At 42.6% G+C, this 12,645-nt stretch overlaps 1 protein-coding gene across 1 annotated transcript; it reads right to left on the reverse strand.

Moving 5' to 3' along the window:
• Positions 1-789: 789 nt before the first annotated feature.
• Positions 790-1,386, reverse strand: LOC107620520 (uncharacterized). The gene has a single exon (XM_016322667.1). The coding sequence runs from the start codon at positions 1,384-1,386 to the stop codon at positions 790-792; it is 597 nt and encodes a 198-aa protein (XP_016178153.1).
• Between the last annotated feature and the right edge of the window lie 11,259 nt (positions 1,387-12,645).

Genomic DNA, 12,645 nt, shown 5'->3' on the forward strand with positions numbered 1-12,645 from the left:
GATCCTTGCCAATTCTCATGTTGTGGTTAGTGATAGGGATAGAGATCCTTGACCACCAACCCTTGCCAAGGCCTTTTTGTTATTTGAATTTCCTTGCCATTTACTTTTCATGTTTCTCATCAAAAACCCCAAAACATACTTCATAACCAATAACAAGACACTTTATTGCAATTCCTAGGGAGAACGACCCGAGATTTCAATACTTCGGTTTATAGATTTTAGGAGTTTGTTTTAGTGACAAAAAATATTTTGTATGAAAAGATTATTTGTTGGTTTAGAAACTATACTTGCAACGAGATCTCATTTGTGAATTCTATACCGTCAAAAATCCAATCATCAAATAGCAAGCTTTATTCTGGCCTGGTTCCTCACTAATCTGACATTAATTACTAGGGAATCAATTCTGTTGTTCCTCCTTCTTGTCGACGCCAGGTTATGGAAGTATCTAGTGTTCTTGTCCATATCTCTAGCATGTTGAGAGCGAGACATCTGCTTCCAATGGATCTCCTTCCTGGCATACCACTTCGCATAACAAGTCACAAGAGCCTTCCGTCTGGCCTCCACTGTTCCATCATAGCTACCAGCACTAGCCATATCATCAATCTTCTTAATCTCCTCCTCAAATTTCTTTATCCTGTCATCCATGCCGCCAAAATTGTCCTTATGCCATCTCCTCAGTGGTATCGTCAAGGCCTGCATCTTATTAGTGAACTGAGCCTCACCCAAATTCCGCCACTCATCCTTTACCATCCTCAGAAATCCTTCATGTGTAAACCAGGAATCCAAGCTTCAAAAAGGTCTTGGACCCGCATTCAGTCTTGTATCTTCTAGAATCAGCGGGCAATGATCTGATAGACTTCTTGGTCCCCCTTTCAATCGAGTATCTGGAAAATTCTCAAGCCACTCCATACTAACAAGAATCCTATCAACGCGGCTACAAGAACGACCTCGAAACCATGTGAACTGCCGATCAGTTAACGGTAAATCCACTAACTGTAAATCTTGCACCCATTCCTTAAAATCTTCTGCCGTAGCTGGAAAACTAACAGCGCCTTTCCTTTCCTCCAACCTTAGTATCTCGTTAAAGTCCCCCATGAAACAAAATGAAACTTGACATAAGCCCACAATGTAGCTTAACTCCTCCCACATCATCAGTTTCTCCCTTCGCGAATGTACTCCATACACCAAGCAGAATGCACAGTGCAAGTTATTTTTTGTCAACAAACCTTCAACGCATAGCCAACCATCCCCTTTGTAACAGTTCAACCGTTTAAACAATAAATCATTCCACATTAATAATAAGCCACCAGACACACCTACTAATTCTACATAGTCCCAACCCACTGTGTCACAACCCCACAAACGTACTACATCATACTTAGTCATTACCTCCCTCTTAGTTTCAATTAAACCTAGCATAAGTTTTGAAAGATTGAACAAACTATGCACAGATCTTGTTCTGCATAGTTCGTTCATCTCAAACATAAGTTTTGAAAGATTGAAATGAAAATAAATAGGGTAAAAGACAATATTATTGAAAACGTTTCAATAAATGTATCATAGTTACAAGTGGTATAATATTTGTAGTTATTAATTTTAATCATGTATATATTTTATAATTAAGATTAATAGTTAAAATTAATTTTATAATTGAGTCTAATCTTTAAAAGAACTAGAACATTTAAAACTATAATCCTTTTGAAATATTTCCAATATTATTAATTATGGAGTAGCATCATATAGGTGTTTCTATTTTGTCCATTGAAATTTAGCTTAATCATTATGAATAATAGTTAGGTAGAGCTATCAAATAAGCGATTGTTAAAGGTAGAGCTAGTGGATTCAAGTTAATTCATCACGATTGTTAAAAAGGTAATCGAGAGCAATAGAAAAAATATTTGTGTCTATTCAAGTTGTATAGAAAAATATAATATAAAGGGATATTTATAGGTGCTAAGAGAATCAAAATAATAAAGACGTAATATCTTATAATAAATATTTAGATATGCTAAATAATTTTAATGAAAGGTGTTCATGCCCTGGGTCGAGCTGTACGACCCAGGCTGATTAAAGACAAGTCGACCAACCTCTTCAGGTCTGGATTCCCCAACCTCTTCTTAAAGAGATCGGCCAAATTTCCAGAGGGGCCCAAACAGGCCCAAATGAAGGGACACAGCCCAATCTAAAGGCAGTTAAAGCCTAGAAAGATAAGGGCGGTTTCCCAGAAGATAAGATGACCTCACTTAAAAGATAAGATAAGATAACTATCTTATCTCCAGAAAGGTCACCCCACACTACTATGAATACACTGGAGTACCCAGGTATAACTCATACTCTGATTCTACAAGAAAAAAACCTGCTTAAAGCCCATGCTAACTTAATCATTGGAGTCTCTTGCAGGTACTACCACCCTCCGGTGACGAAAGATCAGCATCATCTTCAGCTCCACCGGATCCAACAAGTCGGACACGACAGCTCCGGCTACCTCAGCAGATCTCATCCGAGATCGACCTTCAGTTTCAGGTAACCATCGGAACATTGGCGCCGTTGCCAGGGACTTGGTAGTCATCCCATCACCATGGCGGACAACATGGACAACGATCACAACTCTGATTTAGAAAATATGACGCCGCATAAGAACGCGGACACCACACCGAAAGACACTTCTCAACCAAACAGAGAAAAGCACTCTCCAAACACAGAAATTCTAGAAGCTCTCTGAGAACAGCAGAATCATCTCAAGCAGCTCGAACAGGAGGCCGAATACCAGCACGAAACCGAAAGAAACCTTCGAAGAGAAACTTGACGACGCCGAGAGTTAGAGGACAAACTGCTAAAGCTCGAAGCCGACCTTAGAGCTAAAGCCATTCAGCCTGATCACGGGGACAGCCCCACAAGGATCAAGATCCGTTCACAAAAGAAATCATGAAAGCTAAAGTTGCAAAAGATTTTAAAGCTCCCGACATGACCCCTTACGACGGAACCTCTGACCCAAGTCATCATCTCAGCAATTTCAGAAGTAGAATGTATCTCACTGACGCCTCATACACTATTCATTACAAAGCCTTCCCGACAACCCTAACAAAGATTGCTATTAAGTGGTTCGACAGTCTGCCTCCTAGATCCATCACCAGTTTTGATGACTTAGCCAAGAAGTTTCTTGCTAGATTTTTCATTCAGAAGGACAAAGCCAAACACGCTCCAAGCCTATTAGGAATCAAACAAGGAGATCGGGAGAGTCTTTGATCTTACATGGAAAGATTCAACAAAACGTGCCTGGACATACAAAGCCTACCAACAGAAGCATCCATCATGGGTCTTATCAATGGCTTGCGAGAAGGACCCTTTAGTCACTCTATATCAAAGAAACACCCAACATCTTTAAATGAAGTGCAAGAATGGATAGAGAAGTATATCAGCATGGAAGAAAATTCTCGGTTAGGAGAGATCACAAGATCCGGATTCTCCTACTCCTCCCGGGATAAGGATAAAGAGTCCAAGAAAAAAGAAGATCAACACGGAGAGAAGCCTAAAAAATACCACAATTACACCCCTATTTGGGTGTCTCTTGTGGATGTTTTCTGAGAAGTATACCACACTGAGAAGATTTGACCACCTCATCCAATCAAAAGCAAAAAAGGAGGGGAAATTGGACAGAATACTATGAGTACCACCGAATCTATGGACATCCTACAAACGAGTTCTTTGACTTGAATAATGTCATAGAAAAATTGGTAAGAGAGGGGTGACTAGATCAATACTTAGCCAACAAAATAGATGAACCCAAAAAAAGAAGAAGGGACAAAAAGGTCGGACGAGTTGAATGACTATCCCGCACCCCGGAGAGGCACATTCACATGATAAATGGAGGATTCGCAGGAGGAGGGATCTCTAAATCATCTTGCAAAAGGCACCTTAAAGAAGTATATCACGTTGGAGAAAGAGAAGGATCACCCGACCTCCCTACTATTACTTTCACCCAAGAAGACGCAGTAAGCATCATCCCAGGACATGATGATCCCATGGTCATTACTATCATATTGGCCAATGCCAACCTCCACCGCACACTGGTGGACCAAGGAAGCTCGGTGAATATCTTGTTTAAATCCGCCTTCGACAAACTCGGCCTACAAGAAAAAAAGCTCAGAGCATACCCGAACAACTTGTTTGGATTAGAAGACACTCCAATCCAACCCCTTGGATATATCTCACTACACACAACCTTTGGAAAGGGAACTCGATCAAGGAAACTCAACATAGACTACATCGTAGTCGATGTGAGCTCAGCCTACAATGCCCTTATAGGTCGGACAACGCTAAATCAGCTTGCCGTAGTAGTTTCGACTCCATATCTAGGCATGAAGTTTCCAACCCCAAAAGGGATCGCCACAATAAAAGGAGACTAGAAAATTACGCGACGCTGTTACAATGAAAGTCTGAACCTTGGAGGCAAGGGAGAAGAAATCAACAGTATCAAACTCGGAGGAGTTCGAGGTCAGGAAGAACTTCGTCCATAACCTGAGGGCGAGATCGAGGAAAGTCCAGATCAGAGATATCCCAGATGAAACAACAAATATTGGGGCGACTTTGGAAGGAGACGTAAAGGAGTCACTGATACAGTTCCTCAGAGATAATGTCGACCTCTTTGCATGGAAGGCCACGGACATGCCGGGCATTGATCCCAAACTAATGTGCCACAAACTGGCAGTATACCAGGATTTTGGCCAGTACAATAGAAGCGTCAGAAGCTCGGACCAGAGAGATCCCAAGTTGTGAAAGAACAGGTACAAGCTCTACTGGAGGCAGGATTCATAAGAGAAGTCAAGTACCCACTATGGCTAGCCAACGTTGTATTGGTGAAAAAGTCAAATGGAAAATGGCGGATGTGCACTGATTACACCGATCTCAATAAAGCCTGTCCAAAAGATCCATATCCACTCCCAAGCAAAGACACTCTAGTGGATGCCTCCTCCGGATATAAGTACCTTTCCTTCAGGATGCTTATTCGGGATATAATCAAATCCCAATGTACCCACCTGATCAAGAAAAGACCTCATTCCTAACCCCAAAAGCAAATTACTGTTATGTCGTCATGCCATTCGGACTCAAAAACGCAGGAGCTACCTACCAAAGATTAATGAATAAAGTTTTCACAGACCATATCCGGAAACTCGTGGAGGTATATGTGGACGACATGTTGGTAAAAACATAAAGTGAGGAATTATTACTGTCCGACCTCGCCAAAGTGTTCGACACCATCAGAAGCATGGCATGCGACTTAATCCCGCAAAGTGTACCTTTGTAGTAGAAGCCGGCAAATTCCTAGGTTTCATGCTAACACAACGAGGAATTGAGGCGAACCCGGATAAATGCCGAGCTATACTCAACATGAAAAGTCCGACCTGTGTCAAAGAAGTACAACAACTCAACGGAAGACTGGCAGCCTTATTTCTAGCCGGATCGGCCATAAGATCTCAACCCTTTTACGTCACACTAAGGAAGGGAAAGAGGTTTGAATGGACCACAGAGTGTGAGCAAGCCTTCCAGGATTTCAAAAAGTTCTTGGGAAAGCCACCCATTCTTACTCGGCCATGGGAAGGAGAAGCACTCATATTATACCTCGCAGTGGGAAGTCGGGCAATAGCCTCGGCACTAGTCAGAGAAGATGAAAGTAGGCAACAACCCATCTACTTCATCAGCAAAGCCCTACAAGGGGCCAAATTGAACTATCAAAAGATAGAAAAGTTCGTCTACGCTTTCAGACTAACTTCTCGACGACTTTGCCCGTATTATCAAGCTCACACCATTAGGGTTCGGACCAACCAGCCCATAAAAGGCATTCTGCAGAAGACAGACTTAGCAGAAAGGATTCTACAATGGGTAGTCGAGCTATCTGAGTTCGATCTTCAATATGAAGCTCGGACGGCCATCAAGTCACAGTATTTGGCCAATTTTATTGCTGAGTATACTGACACCCCGGGAACTCCTACAAAATGGGATCTCTATGTAGATGGCTCTTCAAACAAAACCGGAAGTGGTGCAGCTGTGATAATAGAAAGTGACCAGGGAACCCAAATCGAACTCTCCCTAAAATTTGAATTCCCTGCTTCAAACAACCAGGCCGAATACGAGGCATTACTAGCTGGTTTGAGACTGGCTAAGGAAGTTGGAGTTCAAAAGCTTATCATCTTCATCGATTTGCAAGTAGTCACTTCACAAATAGCAGGAAGCTACCAAGCTAAGGACCCTACCATGAAAAAGTACCTGGATAAAACCAGGGAACAACTCGAACAACTCGGGGAATATGAGGTCCGCCATATCCCCCGGGAACAGAACGCTCGAGCTGATGCACTCTCAAAATTAGCTAGCACCAAACCAGGGGACAATAATAGAAGCCTCATCTAGGAAATACTGCAAAGCCCATCAATCTTGGAGGAAGAAAAGGTCCTAGCCATATCAGGTTAGGATCAAGGATGGATGACCCCAATAATCAATTACCTTAAACTAGAGACACTCCCTACAGATAAGAAGGAGGCGAAGAGGCTGAGACAAAAAGCACAATACTACACCATCATAAACAACACTCTATAAAAAAGGGGGATTTCGACACCCCTATTAAAGTGTGTGCTGACCTCTAATACAAAGGAGGTTTTAGAAGAAATACATAGCGACATATGTGGCAATCATCTGGGGGCACGAGCTCTCTCAAAAAAGGTACTCCGGGCAGGATTCTTTTGGCCGACTCTGCAAAAAGAAGCAATCGAGTTTGTTAAGACAAGCCCACCATGTCAAAAGCATGCTAACTTCCACATCGCCCCACCAGAGGAGCTCATTAGCGTAACATCACCTTGGCCATTCGCAAAATAGAGACTCGACCTCCTCGGACCCTTTCCCCAAGGATCGGGGCAAGTCAAGTTCCTCATTGTAGGAGTAGATTACTTCACAAAATGGATTGAGGCAGTACCCCTAGCTAATGCCACTGCTCAAAGAAGTCAGAAATTCTTTGTTACAAGGTTTGGGGTTCCTTACTCCATCACCACAGACAATGGAACTCAATTCACAAACACAGGCTTCAGGAAGTTGGTAGTAGACTTAAAAATAAAGTACCAATTCACATCCGTAGAACATCCACAAGCTAATGGACAAGCAGAAGCAGCTAACAAAGTCATATTAGCTGGGTTAAAACGGAGATTACAGGATGCAAAGGGAGCCTGGACTGAAGAGCTCCTACAAGTCCTATGGGCATATGGGACAATTCCACACTCCACCACAAAGGAATCACCTTTCCGATTGGCTTACGGAATGGAGGCAATGATCCCGGTAGAAATTGAAGAAGGATCCCCCAGAATGATCTACTACAATGAAGAGGCCAACTCCCAAAATCAAAGGAAAGAGCTCGACCTACTTCCAGAAATCCGAGAAAGAGCTTGGATTAGGAAAGAGGCGTTAAAACGTCGAATGGCCTCAAGATACAACCGAAGGGTTGTCCGGTGAAGTTTCGCCCACAACGATCTCATTTTAATCCAAAATGACATCAGAATAGGTCGACCAGGAGAAGGAAAGCTCGCAGCTAATTAGAAAGGACCCCACCGAGTTACCGAGGTACTGGGAAAAGGCTACTACAAGGTGTCTGAACTCGAGGGGCGAGAGCTACCAAGGTCCTGGCATGCCTGCAACCTAAGAAGGTATTATAGTTAGGAGGTAATTGTTCCGAGAGTTACCTGAAACTGTAGGTCGATCTCAAACTAGATCTTCTATGCTGGTCGGTGCTGATGTGTCCGACTTGTGGATGGTGGCCGGAGCTGTCGTGTCCGACTTATTGGACTGAGGGTGCTGCTGATCCTTCATCACCGGAGGGTGGTGGTACCTGCATGGGACTCCGATGCTTAAGTTAGCAAGGGTATTAAGCAAGTTTTTAGTAGAATCAGAGTATGAGTTATACCTGGGTACTCCAGTGTATTTATAGTAGTATGGAGTGACCTTTGTTAGGGATAAGATAGCTATCTTATCTTATCTTATCTTTTGAGGGGAGTTATCTTTTCTCTAAGGGAATCTCCCTTATCCTTCTGGGCTTGGGCTGTCTTTGGACTTGGGTCGTGTTCCTCTGTTTGGGCCCTTTTTGGGCTCTCCTATAGTTTTGGCTGAACTCTTTGAGAAGAGGTCGGATAATCCTGTTCTGAAGAAGTCGGTCGACTTGTCGTCAATCAGCCCAAGTCACGGAGCTCGACCAAGGGAATGAACAGTGACCCTGCTCGAGCGTGGTCTTCCTTTTGAGGTCGAGCCCTTTTTAGGACTTCGATCCTTCTTTGGAGAAGCCGAGCTCGAGCACTTAGGTTGTCTGAGTCTTTTTGAATGCGAAACGTTTTTCCTTCACTCCTTTTAGTTTGAAACACGCGTTTCTTGCTTTGGGAACGTGCGAGGGTTTTTAAAGCCCATTAACTCCTCTTTTGATGTTTTCCTCTTTTCATTTTGAATTGCCAAAAGACATTGCTTTCTATTTTTTCTCTTGCTTTCTGAAACTCCAACTTTTACCCTTCTATTCTTGCATTTTTTGGCTCGCCTGGGACTCTTCATTTTTGTTTGCTCTCAAGTTTTCACGTCTTCGCGCTTCTCCTTGTTTTCAGAGATGACTTTTGGTGCTTCGTTCTTTTGCGTCCTCGTTGTTGCTTCAATCTCTCAGCGTTTATCGTCTCCTCCCTGCTACAGGTTGGTCGTCGTTCTTTGGAAAAAGTTTGAATCTTTCTGCTTTCGTTGTGTCTGCTTACTGCTGTAATGTGTGCTCTTGGAGTTTTCTTGACTTTGTATGAATCTTTTCACATTTCCTGATAGTTTATGCTTTTAGGGCTTTGCATATTGTTACCGCTCCTGATTGTATCCTTTGATTTTTTGAAGCTTTGAAATAATGAACAGTCTAATTCTGAAGAAGGTTTCGCCTTTGATGATTTCCATTTGGCATGTTTGATGTATGATAGTTCCCTTTGCTAATAGACTTTTTGATTTTGCGATTTTGATGACTTTTTGATTCGTGACTTTCTTTTCGGAGTGGGATTTATTGAATAAGGGTTATTTTCTTGTTGAGAGATGGCGAGACGTAGACTTGTAGATTTTTCCTGAGTCCTTACTCTTTTACTGCCTCCAAAGGTTGCCCCTGGACCTTGGTGTGAGTCCTGAGGTCTCCTTTCACTGTTGTATGCTTTTGGTCTGAGTTGTATTCATATTTGTCCGAGCTATTTTGGTTAGTAACCCATTTTTCTTTTTCTCACTGCAGGACTAGTTGACCCATGTCTTCTCGCAAAAATATTGTCGAGACATCCTCCAAAGTCCCGAGGGTATGTCTGACTGGCTGGACTCCCTCGTCCTGATGTTCGTTTCAGTAGTTAACTCTGAATACTGCGTGAAGCTTAGAAAACATCACTGGATCTGTAGTAGTAGGGATTAGGAGAAGAACTACGAGTTGGTAGCGCCGGACTCCGACGAGAGGGTTTGCTTCCCTTCTCTGACCCAGGGTGAACGCCCCTTCTTTTATGCTTATGACTACTTTTTTAGCCAAATGAACATTACCCTTCCTTTTACCTCTTTCAAGACCGATTTACTGTGGTCATGTAATGTAGCTCCGTCCCAGCTCCATCCGAACTCCTGGGGCTTTATTAAGATCTTTCGGTTGCTTTGCCAAGAATTGTATGTCAAGCCTTCTCAAACTCTCTTTCTTTACCTCTTTGTCTTGACCAAACCTGGGACTACCAAAAAGAAAGCTTCTTGGATTTCTTTCCGGTCTGCTCAGGGACATAAAGTGTTTGCTATGTATGACGAGTCTTTTAGGGACTCTAAGAACTACTTTTTTAAGGTCTGAGCTGTTGAGGGAGCTCGACCATTTTTCTTAGAGCCGAACAATGAACCTTCCTTCCCTTTATGTTGGCGAAAGAATATTTTGGTGTCTAGATATTCGTGGGAGATGCTTGATGAGGTCAAGCAGGCTTTTGTGAATGTGTTGGAGGAGATTTGGGGGCAACCCCCCATCTCGACACAAAGAAAGTATTAGGGGACCCATCCCTTGTCCGAGCTGAGCTGGGTAGTGGTCGACTACTTTTTTCTTTGCTTTGTTTACTTTGCTTTTGTTTCTTTTCTTCCAGTTTTGTAACTTGGTTTTGCTGTGTTTTTCAGAGATGGTTAAGAATAATGATTCCATGAAGGCCTTTAAGAAGGCGAGGAAGGCTACAGCTGTCCAGAACATCTCGGCTAAGGCTGCTGGGGAAGGATCTTCTCAGGTCCCTCCTAAAAAGCCGACCTTGAGCACTTCTGGGCCGAGGAGGGTGATTCCTATTCCTCAAGTCCATTTGGTTGATCCTCCCCAAACTTCTGCTGCTACCTCTTCTCCCACTGCCGGCCCTCGTCCAAAAAGACAGAGGACTGTTGAGCCTTTTAATTTAGACGCCCCTGATTTTGATGTTGTGGGGTTTGTCGATCATCAAATTGCTCCTTATGGTGTTGTTCCTACTGATGATGTATCCATTCTTCGACATCTGGACTTCATTACCCGAAGCAGTATCAAGATGGCACATATGGGAGCTGCCTTATTCCGAACTGCCCAGGATTTTCTAGTTCATGCAACAAAGGCTTTTATGGAGGAGGCCAAATCGGAATTCGATAGGATCAAGGGGTTGAAGGAGGAACTTGAGGTGAAGGTGGAAAAGCTGGAAAAAGAGTTGGAAGGTGAGAAGACTCGGGCTACTGCCGCGGTGGCTTCTGTAAATCTGGCTGAGGAGATGGCGCAACAGCATAAAGATAGCTATGTCCGAACTTATGGCGAGATGGTAGAGCTCAGGGAGAGGTTGGAATCTGCTCAAGCTGATTATGCCGAGCTCCAAGGCCATCTCGTGGACAGTGTGACTTCTGCCTATGAGAATTTGAAGGATCAGGTCCGAGTTCTTGCTCCCAATCTGGACCTGTCTCTCTTCAGTTTGGACAATATTGTGGAAAATGGGAAGATCATCCCTACCCCGGATGAAGATGATGATGATGTAGATCCACCTTCTGTGCCATCCACCAAAGCTTCTGTTGCGCCGACTTTCCCAACTCCTGCACCTGAGGTCGGCCGTCCTGAGTCTGATCCTGATGTTCAGATTCTAACTCGTCCGGATGGAACAGTTGATGCTGTCCCCCTCACGACTCGTCCTCCTTCTCCTCGGGATGCCGCTGCTGGGGAGTCTTTGAATCCCTTATAGTTTTCTGATTTTGTATCTTATGGCCCGGTTTGTGGGTTTTTGAAACTCTGGATTTTTGTAATTTGTAGCTGTTTTGACTTTGACGTTTTAGTTGCTTTTGTTAGTAACTTTGTTGTAAAAAACAAATGCTTTTGAGATCTTGAGGTCATTTTTCAGGTGGCCTTCTTGAGTCTTTATAGTAACTTTGTGTTTCTTCTTGATGTGTTTTGTTTGCAATCTTTTGGGGCTTCCAGGAATCTTAAGAGTGTTGGAGCTTTTTGCTGTCCGACCTCTTTTTTTATTTCCTTTTTGTTGGTTTATTTCCTACTTTGGTCGAAGTGACCTTTTGAGGCTAGCCTTGTTCGACTGTTCTTTTTAGTATTCTCATAGAACACTTGTGAATCGATTTTGGAGAGGTTGTGGCTTTCTTTAGGTCGAGCTGTGTCCCTTCTAGTGCACGCCTTCTACCGGTCAACTTCTTTCGTTGAGTCTTTCAAGTTATTTTTAGTAATCCATTTTTAGTTGGACCTTGCCGGGTCTCTTCTTATGGATTTACTTTTTATAACTCTGTCGCTTTTGATTGGATTGGGCCAACTTCTTCATGTCGGTCCATTCTAAGTTATTTCTAGTAATTCACTTTTGATAAGGGCTGATCAGGCCTCTTTCTATGGATTACTTTTTATAACTTTGTCGCTTTGATTTGTCGGGTCCGACTTTTTCATGTCGGTTCGTCCTAAGTTATTTTTAGTGATCCATTTTTTCTCAGACCTCATCAGGCCTCTTTCTATGGATCACTTTTTTTTATAACTTTTTGTTACTTTGGTTGATTGTTCCGACTTCTTCATGTCGGTCCGTCTCAAGTTATGTTTAGTAATCCATTTTTTAGTCAGGGATGGCCAGGCCTCAGCTTATGGATTACTTTTTATAACTTTGTTGATTTTGTCGTGATCAGACGGTGAATTTGATCTTCACCTTGCCGACCTGTAGCTTTGTCTTTGATCAAGCAGTGAATTTGGTTTTTAATTTTTGCCGATCTTTGTCAAAATTCAAACGATGAATTCGATTTTCATCGTGGTCGGGCGGTGAATTTGTTTTTACCTTTGAAGAACAAACTTTTGCGTGGTCTAGAAATTCGCAGATAAATCCTCGTTGCAGGTATAGCTTCTAAACCAACAAAAGTCCTTTCTTACAAACGTTTTGTTTGTCACAAGTAACAAACTCCTTTAAAATTGATAACCGAAGTATTTAAACCTCGGGTCGTCTTCTCAAGGAATTGCAGGGAGGTGTGTTATTATTGGTTATGGGTTTTCTGGGGAATTTGGAGTTTGGGCAATGGGCACAGATATAATTATAAATTAAAGCAATAAAAATAAATAAGAAATTTTATGTAATTAAATTAAAAGCCTTGACCTGGAGAAGATTAATTAGAAGTTCTATCCTTGTT

This window comes from Arachis ipaensis, chromosome B10, assembly GCF_059453495.1.
Source record: "Arachis ipaensis isolate K30076 ecotype BB chromosome B10, ASM5945349v1, whole genome shotgun sequence".
In the NCBI taxonomy this organism is placed as follows: domain Eukaryota; kingdom Viridiplantae; phylum Streptophyta; class Magnoliopsida; order Fabales; family Fabaceae; genus Arachis; species Arachis ipaensis.

What these genes read in the sequence shown, in the direction of transcription:
- LOC107620520 (XM_016322667.1), bottom strand. Translation starts at nt 1,386, where the DNA reads ATGACTAAGTATGATGTAGTACGTTTGTGGGGTTGTGACACAGTGGGT.